General features: G+C 35.6%; 1 protein-coding gene across 1 annotated transcript; it reads right to left on the reverse strand.

The window, feature by feature from the left end:
- Nucleotides 1–11,118: 11,118 nt before the first annotated feature.
- On the reverse strand, nucleotides 11,119–13,702 carry LOC145093045 (laccase-11-like). The gene is made up of 6 exons (XM_079031082.1): nucleotides 13,540–13,702; nucleotides 13,210–13,361; nucleotides 12,761–13,005; nucleotides 12,541–12,669; nucleotides 11,520–12,443; nucleotides 11,119–11,439 (listed from the first exon to the last, which is right to left on the reverse strand). The coding sequence occupies exons 1-6, from the start codon at nucleotides 13,654–13,656 to the stop codon at nucleotides 11,309–11,311; spliced, it is 1,698 nt and encodes a 565-aa protein (XP_078887208.1). The 5' UTR covers nucleotides 13,657–13,702; the 3' UTR covers nucleotides 11,119–11,308.
- Between the last annotated feature and the right edge of the window lie 7,795 nt (nucleotides 13,703–21,497).

Below are 21,497 nucleotides of genomic sequence, written 5' to 3' on the forward strand. Positions count from 1 at the left end.
ATTATTTGTTACCTAAAAAATAGTTTCTTTTAGCCTAAATAACAACTTCGTTTAACAAAAAAAAAGACAGCCCAAAATCAATCGGGGGTGGGGGTAATAAAGGGGATTCTATTAGGGTGCAAAGTCACGCTTGGATGTGAAGTATTAGGCTTACCCTTTTGTATGTGTAAATGAGTTGAGCATTTCCTATAAATAGGAAGTGAGTGACTCACATTATGTAAGGAACTATTTGGAGTGTTAGGCTAGAGAGAGAATTTATAGAAGACCCACTTTGTATGTTCTTTCTAGATCTAATATGAGCTTGCCAAGATTTATTTACTCCTTGTGTTCTTGAGTTAGTATGATGCTTCACTAGATCATTTCTTATTCCGCACATGCCATCATAATCAACACCTCTACAATTGGTATCAGAGCCAGTGGCGAGATTTCGATTCTCTCAGGGAGCAATTTCTGGGGGGGGGGGGGGGGATTGTTGGGGGTTAGAAATGGCATTGACCAAGTCCTCGTACGATTTCCTGGAGTGCCACAATCGAATGTCTGGTCCTGGAGGGCTGAGTGCGCTATATGGGTAAGGTTGTACCCTTTCTAACACCAGTTGGTTTTAGATTAACCGGTAGCGCTGATGCTCAAAAATTGATATCAGATCGGGTATTCTTGATTAGATCAATTATAGTGGTGTTGATTATGATGGCATGTGCGGAATATGAAAGATCTAGTGAATCATCATGTAAAATCAAGAACACAAGGAGTAAATAAATCTTTGTAAGTTCTTATTAGATCTAGAAAGAATATATAAATGGGTTTGTACAAAGTTTCCCTCTCTAGTCTAACACTCCAAATGGATTCACTTACATAATGGGAGTCACTCACTTCCTATTTATAGGAAATATTCATCCCATTTACACATACAAAGGGGAAAGCCTAAAACACTACATCCAAGAGTGACTTTGCACCCTAACATTCTCCCCCTCAAAGTTAGGGTTGGATGTCCGGCTTCAATCTCCAACGAGCTAGCGCGATCAAGACCAAACTCCCCTTCGAAGTAACACCGGTCTTCAAATCTGCAAATGAATATTCGACAAACCCGAGAAGCTTCGAATACCCATCATTCTCCCCCTATTTATAATCAAAAAATGATTATAAAACCCACTAAGGATGAGAAGCGCTCGAGGAATAGTCTTCACGATACTCCCCCTTGATGTGTACCAAAAATGAAACACCAAAAATCTTGCACGGAAAAACAATCACGAAAAGCCACAAAAAAATTTTAATTTTTGAAATTTTTTTTGACTTTTTGGGTGAAAGTTGCAAGATTTTCCGAAATTCGGGTAGAAATTGTCACTTTCTGAAACTTTCAGGGACCCGTTGCGCCAAAAACAGTCAAATATGTGAAACTCTAGCCCATTTGCGAAACCGGGCATAAAGCGTAAATTTGCACAAACTGCAGGGACCAGAACTGAAAATTCTGCAATTTCTCAGCTTTTATTTCCCATTCGCAAATTGGGTATAAACTGTCATTTCGTGAAAAGATTAGGGACTAATTTCGAAACTTGTGTGTTTTCTTCCCCAATCCTTGAATGTTTCACAGTACTTCGCAGGTTCAGTCAAATTCTTTGCACGTGACTGAAACATGGATGCGAACCATGGATGAAAATACTTCGCATCTCTAACCCAATTAACTAAATGCGAACTCATGTTTGAAACCCAGATGCGAACTTGATTTTGATTCACTCATATGCGAATCTTGTTTTACCATTAACCACACAATTGTCGTCATCCGCATCAACACAAACCTTCAATTCCAAACTAATGAATCCAAAACCAAAACCCATTTGTTCGATTTTTCGTCATCTGTTCATCAATTGACTTCAAATAACGATTTCCAGTGAGCCACGAATTAGCTTTTTCATCACAACAACTTGATTCCCAAATCATCGATTTCAACCTGAAACATTCGCATCTTACAATCCCAAGAAACTGTTCGACCATTGAATCCATAACATCAAAAATTGACTGCCTTTAATCCTTGACTTCGCATAATCGATTCCAATATCAATTCTTCGAACATCACTCAACAAATCTTCCCAAAACAAATACACATATTCCATCGAAATCGATCCCCAAAATCGATTTTACTTCTCAATCAACTTCTCAAAACCTTTTTCCAGTCCGTTATCAAAACTATCGATCATATAACTTCGTACATCAATAATTTCTCAGTTCGTTCCAAAACTATCGATTCAAAATCGACAATCAAAACACTCAATTTGAATAGATTTCAACACCATCTTCAAACCCAACGAACGAATATCTGAATTTGTTATTCTCAGTTCATTCCCAACCCATCTCCTTCGATCATCGACTATCAATTCCAAATCCAAAAGCAATCCTCAGTCACAATCGATTCTAACTTTCAGTATCAATTCTATCCAAATCAATTTTGACTCACTGAACAAAAAATCGATTTTGACTTTTCTTAATGTTTGACCGTTCAATTCCAGAAGTGAAATTGATTCAATAATCAAGACAATCGACCACAAATCAAGTTACAAATCTAATCTACATCAACGAACACCTTCTATTCGATTTTTCAGATTAATCGAAAGAAGTTAGCAAATTCTTTCATGTTCTTCATCTACTAAATTTCATGACATCATCAAATCGGTGATAAATTTCTAAAAGAAATATGATTCAAGAACACAGAAGATCAAGAAATCGATTATAATGTTCAATCAATCAACTGATGATTTGGAAAACAATACCGATATAAATCCCAAATAGGAGTTGACATTCACGAATTTTATGGATGAGAGATGAATCAGCTAGTATATCAAGAAATGGGCTCAGAACTTGGATATGAACAGTAAGCTATCGAAATTATGGACTTAATGTATTGAGTAGCCATTATAGATCAATTAAATGACATTTTGGGCTTAATGATTCGCAAAATCTTTTTGTGATCTAGGCTCAAAAAAAAATGTGAACACTAACGAATCATGAGAATTGGACTTGAAAGTTGTATCAATGAACAGTAAACGAATTTTGATTTTATTTTTGGTTGAATTTGATCTTTTAAAAAAAAATTATTGGATCATCAATGGGATTGAAACGGATTTGATCCAACGAGGCAAATCGATCAAAATATGAAAAACATAAAGCACGAATCAAAATCATGGACGTTTTGGAATCCATTTGAGAATTTGAGATACCTTTTTCATGATTTGAGTTTCGTTTTCAACGAACAAATCGAATTTAGAAGATCTTGGTTCTTTTGTTGGAATGAGAAAATATCCAAATTGAACATTGTACCACCCACTATGCGAGATGTACAACTTGTTCTTCGTGTTCTTCATCAAACCAAGAACATCTTCAAAAGAACCACCAACACTTTTGGGTTTTGACATCAAATTCAATGCAACCTTTGGAGATTGTTGCTTTGGAACCCAAATTTGCTTCACGGATTTCGGCTTCACAACATTTGACGATTTTTGTGAGTAAACCCGCTTGTTTTTGCGATTGATCTTCTTCTTCTTTTTCTTTCTCATCTTTTTGCATCTTGAAGACTTGATCTCATGAACAAACCCACTTTCCACAACATCAACTTTGTGAATTTGAATCAAATCTTTTGGAGTTTGATACTTGTGATTTTCTTGGATCACCGGCTTCCGATAAGGAATCATTCCTTCAAACGAATCACAAGAACACAAAATATCATCGGTTTGAACTCCAATCGAGCAAAAAACTTTTTCATCAAGGACATCAACTTGAACTCCTTTTTCTTGAACATCAAGAACATCACATTGAACTCCATTGTCAAGAACTTCAACAAACTTAAGAGCACGAAGATCATTTGGGTTTTCAATTAGAGAAATGTATTTCTTATTGAACAAATCTCTTTCTTCTCCTTCCTTTTGATTTCTACTACGGACTAATATGGACAAGGCAATTTTATTCAACCAAACAATCTTACAAAGTGGTTGAAATATCAATCTTCCATGATCATCCTTCAAATCTTCATAAGAAACCATATTACCCCATGAAATCAATTTGCTTAACACCAACCCATAAAATTGATCTTCATTGACTTTGTATTTCTCATCTTTAACGATCACAATCCAAGAATCATATGGCAAACCCACCATGATCACAAAAACTTGAAGAATTCTAGAGAGAGAAAGTGATTTTGAATGGGTTTTCTAGAGAGAGAAAGTAAAAATCACTTGAATTCTAGTGAAGAAAATCGAATTATGAATAGAATCAAAGATGAATTCGATTTCTAGAATCCAAAAACTCTCTAAACCACCAAGATTATAAAATGAATAACCAAATCAAGAAAGCCATCAAGGATCAATTCTTGATCAAATCAAGAACACCCGCTCTGATACCAATTGTAGTGGTGTTCATTATGATGGCATGTGCGGAATATGAAAGATTTGGTGAATCATCATGTAAAATCAAGAACACAAGGAGTAAATAAATCTTTGTAAGCTCTTATTAGATCTAGAAAGAATATACAAATGGGTTTGTACAAAGTTTCTCTCTCTAGTCTAACACTCCAAATGGAGTCACTTACATAATGGGAGTCACTCACTTCCTATTTATAGGAAAGATTCATCCCATTTACACATACAAAGGGGAAAGCCTAAAACACTACATCCAAGAGTGACTTTGCACCCTAACATCAAGAATTGATCCATGGTGGCATTCTAGATTTGGTGATTCTTCATTTTGAGTTTTAATCTTTGTGTTATAGAGATTTTTTGGATTCTAGAAATCGAATTCATCTTTGGTTCTATTCATAATTCGATTTTCTCCACTAGAAATCAAGTGATTTTTGCTTTCTCTCTCTAGAAAACCCATTCAAAATCACTTTCTCTCTAAAAAATTTCAAGTTCTTGTGATCATGGGGTATTTGGAGTATGATTCTTGGGTTGTGATCGTTAAACATGTGAAATACAAAGTTAACGAATATCAATTTTATGGATTAGTGTTAAGCCGGTTGATTTCATGGGAAACTATGGTTTCTTATGGAGGTTTGAAGGATGATCTTGGAAGATTGATTTTCTAACCACTTTTAAAGATTGATTTCTTGTTTGGATCTTATTGTCTCATGGTAGCTTATAGTGAAAATCGAGAGGAAGGAGAAGAAAGAGATTTGTTTAATAAGAGATATATTTCTCTTGTTGAAAACCCAAGTGATCTTCATGCTCTTAAGTTTGTTGAAGATGTTGTTGATGTTCTTGAAGTACATGATAAGAAGTTGCCATTTGTAAGAATGCCATAACCTCAGAAACAAGAGTTGGAGTTGTTGCCATACGTCACATAGCCAACATTCTGTGAAAGTTTGAGATCTTGCATAAAGTCTTTCTGCCCTGTCATGTGCATGGAGCAAGCACTATCGATATACCATATTATTTCTTGCTTCAAAGCATAGAGTGTCTGTTGAATGATGCTTCTACCAGGTGGATCGTTGGTAGCCATGTAGCAGTAGTTTGGCTCAACATCTTCATCATCTCTCTCCGACCCAGATGACCAGTAGCCTTCATCACATTCTATTTCTTGTCGAGCCATAAGACACATGTTCCTGCCAGTGGTTATGTCATCATCATCTCCAGATGACCAAATACCTTTCTACATCCCTTGATATAGTGGTAATAAAAGCCTTTTCACTTTCTGCCATTTCTTGAGTTCGATGTGCATAGTAAGCAGAGTCCTTGATCTTGGGTTTATATGAGACATCAGCTAAGCAATCTTTGGCAAAGTGGTTTGCATGGCCACATTTGTGACATACAATCTTGGGTTTTTCCGACTTCAGAATTTGTGATGATTCCGAGGTGGGATTTTGTGTGGGAAGGTTAGGCTTGTAGGATGGTGGATTTTCTGAAGGTTTGTTGAAAGGTTGAGGATTGTTTTGGTGAGGTTCCTAGAAACGGTTGTTTTGGTGAGGTTCCTAGAAACGGTTGTTTTGGTGAGAAGCTTGGAAATGATTTTTATATGGCTTGTTGAAAGGACGATTGTATTTCACGGAAAGTGAGCCAAACTCTTGTTGGAAGCGGAGTTCAGAGTCCATTTCTTCAGAGTTAAGTTCACCTATTGGTTGATAGTTGTTAGAGGTGGGAGCAGGTATGGTTGGAGGTGAGGGTTGAACAGGAGGAATATGAGGAACAACAACAATAAGGTCCAAAACAATAAGGTTCAGAGTTTGTGGGACGTAGGAGCTAACTAGAGCTAGAGGGCCTCAAGTAAGTTCACACAGGGTTTGTGCAACATTTGATTCACTACATTAAATCTCATCGAAAAGTTGGTAGAACTTTGGCTTTTTCAGAGATCCATTACTCTGAAGACATGATTTCACATTTCCCCACCCCTTTCTGAGGCTGTTGATGAACTTGAGATTGTACTCAAGTAGGGTTCAGACTATCCCATGAGCTGTCATGTTGTTGAAGACGATTCAGTATCTGTTTGAGGACGAGGCAACAAATTCACTAGGTGTTGTAGTGAAAGTGTCAAACTCATTGACAACCGAGGTTAGACGCTTATCCATCATGTTGGAAGGTTGAGGATTGTTTTGGTGAGGTGCTTAGAAACGATTGTTTTGGTGAGAAGCTTGGAAACGATTTTTATATGGATTGTTGAAAGGACGATTGTATTTCATGGAAAGTAAGCCAAACTCTTGTTGGAAGCAGAGTTCAGAGTCCATTTCTTCAGAGTTAAGTTCACCCATTGGTTGATAGTTGTTAGAGGTGGGAGCAGGTATGGTTGGAGGTGAGGGTTGAACAGGAGGAATATGATGAACAACAACAATAGGGTCCAAAACAATAAGGTTCGGAGTTTGTGGGTCGTAGGAACTAACTAGAGCTAGAGGGCCTCCAGTAAATTCACACATGGTTTGTGCAACATTTGATTCACTACCGTAAAGCTCATTGAAAAGTTGGTAGAAATTTGGCTTTTTCAGAGATCCATTACTCTGAAGACATGATTTCACATTTCCCCACCCCTTTCTGAGGCTGTTGATGAACTTGAGATTGTACTCAAGTGGGGTTCGGACTATCCCATGAGCTGTCATGTTGTTGATGACGATTCAGTATCTGTTTGAGGACGAGGCAACAAATTCACCAGGTGTTGTAGTGAAAGTGTCGAACTCATTGACAACCGAGGTTAGACGCTTATCCTTCATGTTCTCTGATCCTTCGAACAAATCTTGAAGTGTGTCCCAAATCCCTTTTGCGTATTTGCACAGTTTGATGTGCTCAAAGAGAGAAGGTGGAACACCAAACACCATTTCAGAAAAAGCAACTCGATCTGCATGCAGCTTTTGAAGATCATCAGTGGTGAGAGGTGCTTGTCGTTGTTGATCCTGTCCCAAGAGAGTTGCAGCAACATCTCTAACAATGGTTCGAATTGGAACATGCGAACCTTCTTTAATGGATCTCCAGATAGATTCACCTTTTTATTTTCCAAGTAAAAATCTTTCCATTCTGACTTTCCAGTGATCACACTCTTCAAGAACTAGCAATGGGTCACATGTAGGGCAACCCACGCTATTTGCTATTTACATTGAGTACATTTGTTGAGAATTAGAAGCAGCCATTGAAATTACGATATCTTAAGAAAAAGTAGTATATAGAAGAACTTTTATCCTGAACATAGAAATGATTGAAATACCAAGGTAATCTCGAATCAACTTTAATATGTTCTTATGGATTTAAAGGACAACGTACCACTCAAGCTCTGATACTAATTGTAAGAACAAGGATCTGATTGCGCAGGGACAAGACTTGAAATTTCAAACCTTGAGTTAATGCTTAAGATCAATGTCTGCTTTTGATTAATAGTTCTAGTCAAGTCTGGCAAGACCAGTCAAGACTGAATATGAGAATCAACAAAGTACTTCAAGTATTAAATATGAGACTATGAATATGATCAAATTAAAGAGAATAAATGAACACAAGGAATATTTGAAAGAATGATTTGAGTGAAAGGTGCAAGTGAAGTAAATGAAAAAATATATATCTTTGGAGAAAACGATCCGTCATTTAGTTTTGTCATTCGATGCTCCTTAAATAGGAGAACAAGTTACATCGTACTAACCAAACACACACATAGGACCGGATAATAAAGTTACTCTGATTATCTAAGTTGACAAAAGAGACTAAGTCCTATGATACGTTACATTAAACTAAATGACAAAAGTAATTAATATAGACGGATAAATTGACTCGGAAGCATACACCAACTCGGAACATCAACACTTGAACATTTTCTTTATTCCGGACACCAATTTAACTTCGGACCACAGGCTGACTCTGGAACACCATTCACTTCGGAGACTCCAGAACAACCAAAAGATAGAGATTGCTAGAGGTTCACTTTCAGGTTCCAACAATTAGAAGAGTAAAGAATGTATATACATATATCATCTCCCACACTCACCATTCACTGATATTTTCCCACCCATTGCAGTTTCGACACCTTATTTTTTTCAAAACAAAACCCAATGATGAAGTCTTGATGGTGGTGTTACTATGAAGATGAACATGGCAACATCGTTATGACTTTGAAATTTTAATTTTGGCTACAAATTAGAGACCTGTCAAGAAGAGAAAGAGATAAGGGATCATTGTTATTTCCTTCTTTAGTCCAAAAAGCAAATTGTTATTTTTTTTCTTAGACTCAAAAGTAGATTACTATTTCTTTCCTATACTAGAAACAACCAAAACTCTGAACTTGAAGCTTTTTTTTTGTTACACTAAGAATATATGCAAAAGATGAGGCTAAAATGATAACGCGTTCTCTTCTAGGGAAGATTTTTAATTCTAAACCGTAATTTAGCTTCATATGCAAAAGATGAAGCTGAAATGATAGCGCGTTCTCATGGTTGTTATTGTTTCAAAATATTCTTGAATTTACTTACACGAACATCATTTTTTTAATTGTTAAAATGTCAACTTTATTGTAGGGACAAAAATGTCAAAACTGATTTTGGATGGACAAAAATCTTGAAATCTGTCAGGGACAAACATGCTAAAACAAAAGGAAAATTTTCAATCTTTCAACTAAAAGTGATCCATGACAATTAAATGAGATTTACTTACTCCAAACTTAAAAAGATGTTTCTATTTATCAGGGACAAAAATGTCAAAAAAACCAATCCAATCATCTTTCAATTAACAGTGATCCAAAATATTATTTTCCCGGTAAGTTTTGGAAAAAAAAATTATGAGCTGCATAAGAACTGCGCACATTTGATGATCATTTTTTTAGTTTTGGGACAAAAAGAGAAATTTGTCATAACATCTATACAAACATCATGCATAGACTATGAAGATAATTTTTGCCAAATAAACCATAATTATCCTCAATTTAGCATCATATTTTTGCACCACATATACAAAACTTTGCTCAACAAAATGCAGTACAGTTGAGATGTTGTAATAGACATAAACTAATTGCTATTTTTTGATAGAACACGTCATAGAACTAATAATTAATATGCACATATGTGCTTGGCTTATCACAATAGTCAAACTACATGACCAATCGTATTTAATCTATTTTGGATTTGAATAATCAACGGAAAAAAATCCCACATATCAATAGTTGTGACAAGGAATATTAATAATTATACAATCCCCTCACCTCCCCTACCACCTTATCAACAGAGATGTGTTATAAATTTTGAAAAGGGGTTGAATACGCATTTGTTATTTCATGCACATTATAAACACATGTAGCTTCCATAAACTTCCTCAAATATGTTCTTCTGTATCACCTCATTATCTTTCTGACTCGTCAGTTTCCTTTCAATAGGTATTTCTCAATAAATATGATAAATATAATGACCAAGCTTCTTTAAACCCCCATTTGGTTATTGAGAAAATTAACAAAAATATAGAAAAACACCAACAATAAAGAGGCTAGGCAAAGAGTCCCATTCTATGATATATTTCGTCGAATATCTTGGGTGCACTAACCGTAAAAAAAATCATAATCTGTATGAAACCAGACAAAAAAAATCCAGGGTTCTTATACCCATAAAATAACCAAATGCAAAAAAATCCATGAATATACTTGAGAAATACAACGAATCCCAAAATAACCTGATGTTGATAAACTCTGAAATTAACAATCGTGTACCCGAAATCAAACCACCAAAGTCAATAAATTAATAGTATTTAGACTGAAATCAACATCACTAACATGACTTAATGGAGGTTAAGTGGGAGAGACATATCATAATGAAGGAGATGGTAGAGACAATGGCAGACGCGTAATCAATATACATAAACTCATTGAAATTGTTGATTGTTTTGTATAATTAGTCGTGCAAAAAATAAATCCCCATCATAATTAAAACAAAGTAAAAGCAATTGAAATTAATTGAAAAATCAAACAAAGTTACTGCAGACAACATAGAAGTAGGAGTCTTTATTTATCTTCATGACTTTCGATTCGTAGTGCATCCCAAATCCAAATATTAAAATAAATCGATTCCAACTATACAAAATGAAGATACCCAACTGACAACTCACTTGAAAAAAACAACAACGAATTATGGAGAAACAAAAACATGAATTCAATTGATATTTTGAGATTCAAACAAACAAAAAAAAAATTAAACCTTTCAAATAAGAGGAAATCGGGCTTCATTTATGATGATTAGGTAGTGGCAAAGGAATTCCTCCTTAAATGGTTGAAAAATAAGAGGCTAAGATCATGGGTTGGCAATTTTATGTATCCTATATTTGATTTCCGAAATATTAATTAAAAGGGCGAAGGGTATATAAAGGTAAAAAGAGTTTGATGAAAACCAATGTGGAAAGAAACATGGCCTGTTAATAAAATAGATATCGGCAATTGATGTCCAGCTTAGCTGGGTTGATGCATCGGGTTTTATACCTATGTGGGGCGTGAGGTCGGAAGTTCTATTTCCTTAAACTACCTCTTGTGGTGCCACATGTGGGGAATTTTTCCATGGAAATCCCTATGGGGGCTGGGTTTGCCCTGTAAAGGAGCTCGAACCCGGGGTGCTCGTTGAAATATTGCGAGTAGGCTCCACTTAATTCGTTTGCCGTTTCCAAAAAAAAAATAAAAATAAAATAGATATCTTATGAAGGATAACACAAATAACGTCAAAGTTTACATGTGACAATTGACATGTCAACTTAATAAAAAAAAATGAAACAATTGTTTTAAAAATACACACAACAAAGTATGAAACATGATTTTTTTTTTCTTTTTCCAGTTTCATTCCTTGTCAAACTCTCAAACAAACCGCAACCTTTATCAGAATATGTACACTTATTGGTTAGCACGATGGAAGATCCTTTGGTGGAGGACGAACCACTTGATCTTTTTCCGACCCATTTTCCACCACAAACGCCGTTTTTAATCCCCATCCGGTGTGCAACTCCAAATGACAGTGAAAGAACCAAACACCTATACAAGAATTAGTTACATATGGATTTTAACGTTGTGTCTATATGTGTGTGTTTTGTTTGTGGTAAGACGATCGATACCTGGATTATCAGCTCGGAATCGAATGGCAGCCCAACCACCGGTGGGAACACCGACGGTGTTCCTCTCCGGTGGATCAACCAAGTTATACTTGGCCGGATCCCTAGAAGAATCAAAGTTGCCAATGCCAGTTCCAACAACAAAAAAATTGAACCCATGAAGATGAAAAGGATGCGATTCAACGCTTAACAAATTGGTATCCTGTATGACCAATTCAACGGTGGAATTAAATGCGATTTTGCTCAACCGTGTTCCCTTAGAAGTGAAAAGATTAGCAGTAAGCGGAGCACCAGTGTAGTTAAAAGCCTTCGGAGGCTTATCAGGAAAATCAGTTCTAAACACTCCTTTCATGTTAAAATAATGAGCTTGAAGAAGTCCACTTTCCGGCATCACAAACGTTATGTTGTTCAAGGATGCAGAAAGTCGAGTACCATTGAGGCACGTAGCACAATCACTCTTCCCAAGCCCGATAGTGAAAAACAAGTTCCGGTCAACTTTCAACGGCACATTCGCCGGAAATTTAGGGGTGTTTAAGCTCCGGAGCTTTTGGTTATAACTTAAAGCAAAGTTGGTGTCATTAGGTAATGGTAGAACAGGGAGTGTAGGGATGACGGTGGTCGGAATGTTTTTATATTGGAAAATGGCGGTGGCTGTTTTGTTGTCAACCGGAATTGGAACATCCTGGAATGGTCGCACCGCCATGAAGTAGCGGCCGGGAGTCTGGTTGGCGGAGACGATCACATTCGTTGTTTGGCCTGGGGCTATTAGTAAAGCATTTGTGGTGAATGGTTTTGTGTAAACTGCATCGATCTCCACCACCGTCATGTTGTGGCCGGCGATTGCAAAAAATAGTTCGTCGTTGAGTGCAGCGTTGACTATTCTCAAGAGGTATTTCTTTCCTTGCTCAACTTCCATAGCAAACGTATCTAAAATGAAAAAAAAAATCCCAAAATAAATAAAGTTACAAGATGTAAAATGCATTAATGAATAGATTATTGATGAGTATAATTAGCTTATACATACGTTTCTCAGAACATGGAAAAAGTGGGCCCGGTTTTCCATTGATCGTGTGCGCGTCGGACATATTTGGTGGCAAACCTAAAGCGTTCCCTTGCTTCACAACCTGTTCAACATCCGCATGCCACCATTCACCTACGAATAACAAATATTTTGTGTTTTTAATTTATCCGATTTGAGAAACATTTAACGATGAAAGTACGTTCAAAGTACACATATAGTTTACCAAACACGATGACTTGTTCTCCATCGGGTCGTGGGAATGGAAATGGCACTGATTGTTTAGGTAAAATTACAATAGCACCATAAACAGTTGCTCTGAGCCATAGAATATGTGCATGCCACCAAAGGGTCCCTCTTTGGCCGGTAATGTTAAAGTCATAAACGTAGCTATTCCCGGTCTGGATCGGGCATTGTGTGATGTACGCCGGTCCATCAGCCCACCCGTTAGCATACTGTTTCAGACCATGCCTAAAAAAGAGAGCCATAAAACACCAACAAATATGATAGAATAAAATATCGTTTTTACTTCAATAGTATAAACCAATCTTATGAGTCATTGAGTGAGACGTATAAAGGTCACAAAATGGAGAGATATATAACAAGCTTAAAAGAAAAGATATATTTTGTATATATGCGTTTGTTTGTATAATAAATAATTTCTAAACCTCATACCAATGAATGGACATATTGTATTGGGCATGGTTTGAAACGTTGATAAGAACTCTATCGCCTTCTCGAGCGTAAACTGTTGGACCTGGAAACCTCCCATTTACAGTTACAATTGGTTTTGCATGGCACAATCTGCTAACGTTCTTCACTTCGACCTTTTTCAGATATAAGAATATAACACAATCATTTTCTATAATATACGAAACAAACATTGCAACGAAACCAATAAACTATTGTGGCCAAACGGGTTTTAGCAACCATGGTGAATTAAAATTTAAAAACCACAGAAACTAGCTATATATCACGACATTGCAAAACTACAAATTAACTTACATTAAACTGATACTTCTTGGTGGCTGCCTTGGCCTCAAGAGAAAGCAATGAAATGCATATCAAAATGCAAATAATAAAAAGGGATTTTTCGAAAATGAATGTATGATTAGTCGTCATCTTCCCCAGTAGTTGATTCGTGTGTGTTCTTGAGAATGAATTAGTGTTGAGGAAGATGAAGATATAGATATAGATACATGTGTGTGTATATATATACACACATGTATACATGTATTAGGTAGAGTGGAGAAGTGAGGAGGTTGTAGAGGAAAACGTTTAAGTTAAACATGTATATAGTAAGAGACTTCAAAAACCAATTACTCAAACACACAAATAAAAAATACTCTTATTGGTACGTGGCTGTTTTAAAAGTTATTATGGTTTTTATAAGATTTTGCTTTGTATCTGTAATGGCTGTAAAACATTGATTAAATTGATTAGGGTTCATAGATTTTTTTGATTTTATAATAAAAATGTATTTTTAATATTTGATGAGAGATGTATATTGTAAATATATTTTTTTTAATTAGTCTATGTGTTAAACAAAATGTAAAAACAAAGCATTATACAGTTAGTTTCTACTTTTGGAAATAAATTTGATGTATATTTGAAGATCTGGCCATGAGAGGTATACAAGAGCAACTTATGTTAGGTGTGGTCATGAGCTTTACCGTTGAGAGAAAAGGAATACAACCAAAATTAAGATTTTCTTTCTCTTAAACAAATCCACGCACATGAAAAAAGTCAAAAAACTAAAATTGTATTGTTTAACTTTACATTAAATAACACAAATGGTCTATATCATTTGATTAATTATGTTCATCTAATCCTTAACTTTTTTTTTTTTTTTTTTCTAACTCAAACCATCCTCCAAATAAAACCATGCTACATGCCTAGTCCCCTTGTGAGGATGCCGTGCCTTGTATGATGGACGCATTTTTGACTTTTCACTTTAATGCCCATTAAAAACTCTTTGAATGATCATTATGTCCTTGACACCCTTCTCCCTAATTTCTTTCACTAATCACGAAATCATAAATCATCAAAAACAAAATGCAATTTCGGTCTACCAACCGTGTTATACACACTTTATGGACTAATAACAATCCATGAAGATGAGTTTATGCTTGTACGAAGAAGGTGAAATGCTCTAGGTTATTTTTAGCCTAACCCTTGTGAAATAATGATGTTAAGGTCAGTGTAATTTATAAAAATTTTAATATATATATATATATATATATATATATATATATATATATATATATATATATATATATATATATATATATATATATATATATAAACTCAAATTTATTTGGGTGGACCAATGCCCACCCTTGTACTGGTTAAGGTGTTTGAATTTGAACTTTACATAGACCATGTTATAGGTTCATTGGTTAGGGTGACAAGGAAACATGTTTACGTTCTGCCAAATCCCAGGGTTATCGAGGTCTTATAAACAAACTTGAAGATGATAGTCGGAAATTGAAGACGATAATGTTGTGCACATGTAATTGGTTGTATAATGCAATCTAACTTTTGGGAGATCAATGAAATTGATAGTTTTGTTGGCTTAATTGATTCATTGACGACCCAATTGTGTTAATTAGAAGCAAAGCTTAATTCGAAGTTAAACAAACCACTAAAAAAACAAACATATATCTAACTATTAAACATACACTACAAGGAAAAAGATAGCCGCTAAAAGGTCAAATTGTCGCCGGCAGGGCCGGCCCTGATACCTGGGCGAATTGGGCATAGGCCCATGGCAGCAAGAGATGAGGGGCATAAATTTCGTCCATAATGTTAATATTATAGGTATTTGGCCCAAAGGAATTCAGCATCTACGATCAACCATGTCACGCGCTTCGACTATTGGAGTCTGGTTCCCATCTTCCCAGTGGCCGCCTAGAAAGATGAAAGGGCAGGATGTAGAAGACAAGAAGTCGATTGCTTTTCCCAATCGTCGATTGGTTAAGAGACTCTTCTTTGGATACGCAATAGATACGTCTCCCGATTTCTGTGAAGAACCTTAGTTTCTATAAACTCTCTACTCTCTTGCCTCTGGATTTCTGTTGAGAACAAGAAGAAATATTTTTTCGTTTTTTGGATGCCTTTCATCTTTCGATGATCTTGCTCCTTTTCTTACGGAATTACCGGTGCTTAGTCTAATGCTTATCTTTTCTAGATATCATTTTTTTCTGATCTGTGTTTTTCTCTCGATTTTTTCACGGCTGCAAGGTAATCTTTGCCTTGTTTTGGTTGGTTTAGATTTTAAAAGTGTTTCCCCTCTATGGACAATTCTGCCCTTGATGGAGTATGGTTTCAAGGCATATTAAAGGGATAGCTTGGATGGACGATTATGCCCTTGGATTTGATGCCCGTATAAGGCTGATTTCCTTAAGTGGGTACTGCTGCAATTCTTAAAATGTTTGTGTTGCTGACAAAATACTTTGTTCACAGTGGATTTAAAGAGTATTTGTTTCAATTTTGAGATTATATCACAAACGAAGACCTTGACATTTTTTGTTTTAAATTTTCATATGACATTCAAGATATTAACATTTGGAGTAGTGTGTTTGTAACAGTTTAATGTATCTAGTTTTTGTGATCACAATTTACAATTTTGTTTATGTCATGGTTATAATTTTTTTTTTGTAAAAAAATTAAATAAAATGGAGATACACTATACTTGTTAATCATGCTATTGTTAACTATGATGTATTAACTGATTTTTATAATTCATACAAAAGATCGTAGTAATTATATTTTTTAATTCACAAAGCACAAATAAAATGTTTTAGTGATGTTTGCTAGTTTAAGTTTTAATGGATATGAAGTTGTTTGAAAAAAGAAACTAGCTAATTTATGTTGTAGGTAGATTTAATAAAAGTCTTGGGGCATTTTTAAGTTTTTTCGCCCGGGGCATTAAAAAGCTATGGACCGGCCCTGGTCGCCGATAATAGTAATAGCAGTGACATGTCGCCGGTAATAAGTCGTTGTTACTGCTTCGTTGCTATTGATTAACTTGTCGCCGCTAATGAGAATTGTCGCCGCTAATGATGATGTCATCGGTAATAATGATGTCGCTGGTAATAACAATTTTCATTTTTTAATTTTTTTTAATCAACGATTTTTGTTGCTAGTAATAATGTCGCTGGTAATTACATAACAACATTCGATTAAATATCAAAAATAACAACATTCGATTAAATATCAAAAATAATAGTGTCGACGCTAATTACAAAGCAAATATCCGGTTAAATATCAAAAGTGATAGTGTCGTCGGTAATTACATAACATTCGATTAAATATAAAAAGTAATAATGTCTCCGGTAACACTGTCGCATGATAATTACATAACATCTGATTAAATATAAAAAGCAATAATATCGTCGGTAATAGTGTTGCCGGTAATTACAGAAAACAACAAAATTTTTTACAATCTAACAAGTAGCAAAGTGTGACAACAACTGTAATATACAAATAATACTCATCCCTACATACCATCATCTTCGTTCCCATCGTTTACTCGATTATTTTGGGATTGAAAAAACAAATAAAGTTCATCCCTACATGTCGGGTCGTTGAGCCTTGCATGAAGATTTTTCAACTACATAATTAACAACAAAGTACATTGCTATTTCTTGCACCTGGGACAAAAACCCAATTACCAAAGTTTTTAGCAAATAATCACCACAAACCAAACTTACCAAATCAACATGCATTTTATGATGCTAAAGTAGATTGCTATTTTTAAACTAAGACAAAAAAACAAAAGTACGTTGTTATTTTTTGCACTTGGGACAAAAACCTAATTTCAAAAGTTTTTAGCAAATAATCACCACAAAACCAAAATTACCAAATCAACATGAATTCTATGGTGCTAAAGTAGATTGTTATTTTTAAATTAAGACAAAAAACCAAAGTACGTTGTTATTTTTTGCACTCGGGACAAAAACCTAATTACCAAAGTTTTTAGCAAATAATCACCACAAAACCAAAATTACCAAATCAACATGCATTTTATGATACCAAAGTAGACTGCTATTTTTAAACTATGACAAAAAACCAAAGTACATTGCTATTTCTTGCACTTGGGACAAAAACCCATTTATTAATGCTTTTAGCAAATAATCACCACAAAACCAAAATTACCAAATTAACATGCATTTTATGATGCAAAAGTAGATTGCTATTTTTAAACTAAGACAAAAAACCAAAGTACATTGCTATTTCTTCCACTTGGGACAAAATCCTAATTACCAAAGCTTTTTGCAAATAATCACCACAAAAAACCAAAGTAGATTGTTTTACCTGTGATGGTTGTGATGGTTGTGGTGTTGGTTGTGATGGCTGTGAAATCGGTGGGAGAGCAGAAGTTTTACGGTCGATGCCTCTGATATGGCCACATCGCTCTCCTAATACTTTCTTAAAAGAAGCTCTTTCTTGAGCGGGTGTTAACTCACTTTCACCTTGGGTTTGTTCTAAGAGCTCTCCGACTAACCGATTCTGTAACTCCCCAAAGTGAGTAACAATTAAGTATAAATAAACATTTAATTATATGATAAAATTATAATTAAATACTTACATATTATTGTTCCGCCTCAGCATTAGCAAATACACCATCTCTATCGGTATGAGCTTTGCGAAACGTTTCCACTCTCTTAAGGTTCAGATTAACTTTAAAAATTAGATTATATTTTAAATAATTAATTACATGTATCGTACGTTACCTTCTTATAACAAGTACCGCCATACGAGCTCGACCCCCCCCCCCCCGATTCACATTTGTTTGCATTTCACGAACTTTTTTGTTCCTGTCTGAAGCAATTCTATGTTCGTTCGTTTGGAAATACTCAACTGCTTTCTTCCAGTTATCAACTTCCATACCCTCTGGAGGGTTGGCTAATGCTCTCGAGATATCTTGATACCCTCCGACTAACATAAAATATTCTTTTGTGTCAGCAACAATTTATGCTTTACCGGCGACGCGAATCAACAGCGTTGACTATCTGGAGGGAAGGGTATCGCGTCTTTTTTTAGACCACTATTATCGATGACTTTTTTGAATATTAGCGGCGACACGAATGTCGCCGATATTAGGTCTGTGCGGATAAGAGGCCCCAACTGTTGGATTAGATACTCGATCGAATGGATGAGATCTATCAGAGGGGGAAAACACGGATTCGGGTGAGAATCATTTTGCGGCGACACAATTACCGACGACGAAGGCTTTTAGCTGCGACAAATGGTAGGGTCGTCGCTAAAATCCTTCGTCGTCGGTAATTGTGTCGCCGCTAAGGGCATAGTTTTTTGTAGTGATAACAAAGTTAACCATTGTTTAAAGAACCATTAAACAAACCATCTATGAGATTGTAGTTAACCATTGTTTAAACAACACCGAATGATAATTCGAAGTTAAAAACAATTAAAAAGAACAAAAAAATACATGCAGAAAACATTGTTAAACCAAGAAAAGTCAATGTTTAACATTCTAGGGATAATATCCCCTTTCTTTCAACTCCCTACGATAACCCCTTTTCCTTTTACCCTTTGACTAACACCTTCATCATTTGATATTCTAGTTTTTTTTGCCAATGCCTTGACACTCTATCACATTCCATTGTTGAAAATTCAGAAAAATGAAGCAACAATACCATATCTATATACTATATTAATTTCTCCCATTGTTGCATGTATAGGCCAATTCACCATTATTTCATGTATAGGCCAATTCACCATTGTTTTATGTATAGGCCAACTCATAATGAAATGCTTCGGTATCCTTAATGTGGTAGTAATATGACATCAATATTTAAGATACAAAAATATCCCCTGCTAGCTTGGCACATGGGTGTTATATTGGACAAAATGAACAGAACAGTAACACTAGGACTAGGTGCGTAGATTGGACCAAACCATAGGGATCATTCGTGCATGTTAATATTATTTTTATTAAAGTATTTTTAAGTAGGGATGTCAAAAAGTCCTGTGGGACCTTGTTCCTGTGGGGGCCAGTCCCATTTGGAGAAATTAAAAAAAAAAATCGGGGGTGGGGACGGGGGCGGGGGCAAGGTTAACCCCCGTTTTAATTTCTCGGGCAGGGGTGGAGGTAGACAATCCTGTCCCGAACCCCCATGGGGACCTGTTAATAAATTAAACATATATTTAAATATATTAATTATATAAATATAATAACAATAACATGATTTTAAGCTTCCAAAATTCATCAAAATACATGTTTTTAAGTTGTTAGTATAGTGTTTTTAAGATACCATAACTTTTTTATTTTTAACATGTAAAATTCTGCTATAAATGATTATTTGTTACCTAAAAAATAGTTTCTTTTAGCCTAAATAGCAACTTCGTTTAGCAAAAAAAAAAGCCCAAAATCAATCGGGGGCGGGGTAATAAAGGGGATTCTATTAGGGTGCAAAGTTACGCTTGGATGTCGAGTATCTTGTATGTGTAAATGAGTTGAGTCTTTCCTATAAATAAGAAGTGAGTGACTCCCATTATGTAAGAAACTATTTGGAGTGTTAGACTAGAGAGAGAATTTATAGAAGACCCACTTTGTATGTTCTTTCTAGATCTAATATGAGCTTGCCAAGATTTATTTACTCCTTGTGTTCTTTAGTTACTACGATGCTTCACTAGATCTTTTCTTATTCCGCACATGCCATCATAATCAACACCTCTACAATTGGTATCAAAGCCAGTGGCGAGATTTCGATTCTCTCAAGGAGCAATTTCTGAGGGGGGGGGGGGGGATTGTTGGGGGTCAAAAATGGCATTGACCAAGTCCTCGCACGATTGCCTGGAGTGCTACAATCGAATGTCTGGTCCTGGAGGGATGAATGCGCTATATGGGTAAGGTTGCGCCATTTCTAACACCAATTGGTTTTAGATTAACCGGTAGCGTTGATGCTCAACAATTGATATCAGATCGGGTATTCTTGATTAGATCAAGAATTGATCCATGGTGGCATTCTAGATTTGGTGATTCTTCATTTTGAGTTTTGATCTTCGTGTTATAGAGAGTTTTTGGATTCTATAAATCGAATTCATCTTTGGTTCTATTCATAATTCGATTTTCTCCATTAGAATTCAAGTGATTTTTGCTTTCTCTCTCTAGAAAACCCATTCAAAATCACTTTCTCTCTAGAAATTTTCAAGTTCTTGTGATCATGGGGTATTTAGAGTATGATTCTTGGGTTGTGATCGTTAAACATGTGAAATACAAAGTTAACGAATATCAATTTTATGGATTAGTGTTAAGCCGGTTGATTTCATGGGAAACTATGGTTTCTTATGGAGGTTTGAAGGATGATCTTGGAAGATTGATTTTCTAACCACTTTTAAAGATTGATTTCTTGTTTGGATCTTATTGTCTCATGGTAGCTTATAGTGAAAATCGAGAGGAAGGAGAAGAAAGAGATTTGTTTAATAAGAGATATATTTCTCTTGTTGAAAACCCAAGTGATCTTCATGCTCTTAAGTTTGTTGAAGATGTTGTTGATGTTCTTGAAGTACATGATAAGAAGTTGCCATTTGTAAGAATGCCATAACCTCAGAAACAAGAGTTGGAGTTGTTGCCATACGTCACATAGCCAACATTCTGTGAAAGTTTGAGATCTTGCATAGTCTTTCTGCCCTGTCATGTGCATGGAGCAAGCACTATCGATATACCATATTATTTCTTGCTTCAAAGCATAGAGTGTCTGTTGAACGATGCTTCTACCAGGTGGATCGTTGGTAGCCATGTAGCAGTAGTTTGGCTCAACATCTTCATCATCTCTCTCCGACCCAGATGACCAGTAGCCTTCATCACATTCTATTTCTTGTCGAGCCATAAGACACATGTTCCTGCCAGTGGTTATGTCATCATCATCTCCAGATGACCAATACCCCTCTACATCCCTTGATATAGTGGTAATAAAAGCCTTTTCACTTTCTGC

Source organism: Lactuca serriola, chromosome 3, assembly GCF_051521515.1.
Source record: "Lactuca serriola cultivar US96UC23 chromosome 3, Lser_US96UC23_V15, whole genome shotgun sequence".
In the NCBI taxonomy this organism is placed as follows: Eukaryota; Viridiplantae; Streptophyta; class Magnoliopsida; order Asterales; family Asteraceae; genus Lactuca; species Lactuca serriola.

Excerpts from the sequence above, each read along its gene's own strand:
- LOC145093045 (XM_079031082.1), bottom strand. The coding sequence starts at position 13,656 with ATGACGACTAATCATACATTCATTTTCGAAAAATCCCTTTTTATTATT. Across the intron at positions 13,006-13,209 it reads TACAATATGTCCATTCATTG|GCATGGTCTGAAACAGTATG; the intron begins GTATGAGGTTTA and ends TCTCTTTTTTAG. Across the intron at positions 12,670-12,760 it reads AGAACAAGTCATCGTGTTTG|GTGAATGGTGGCATGCGGAT; the intron begins GTAAACTATATG and ends TGTTATTCGTAG.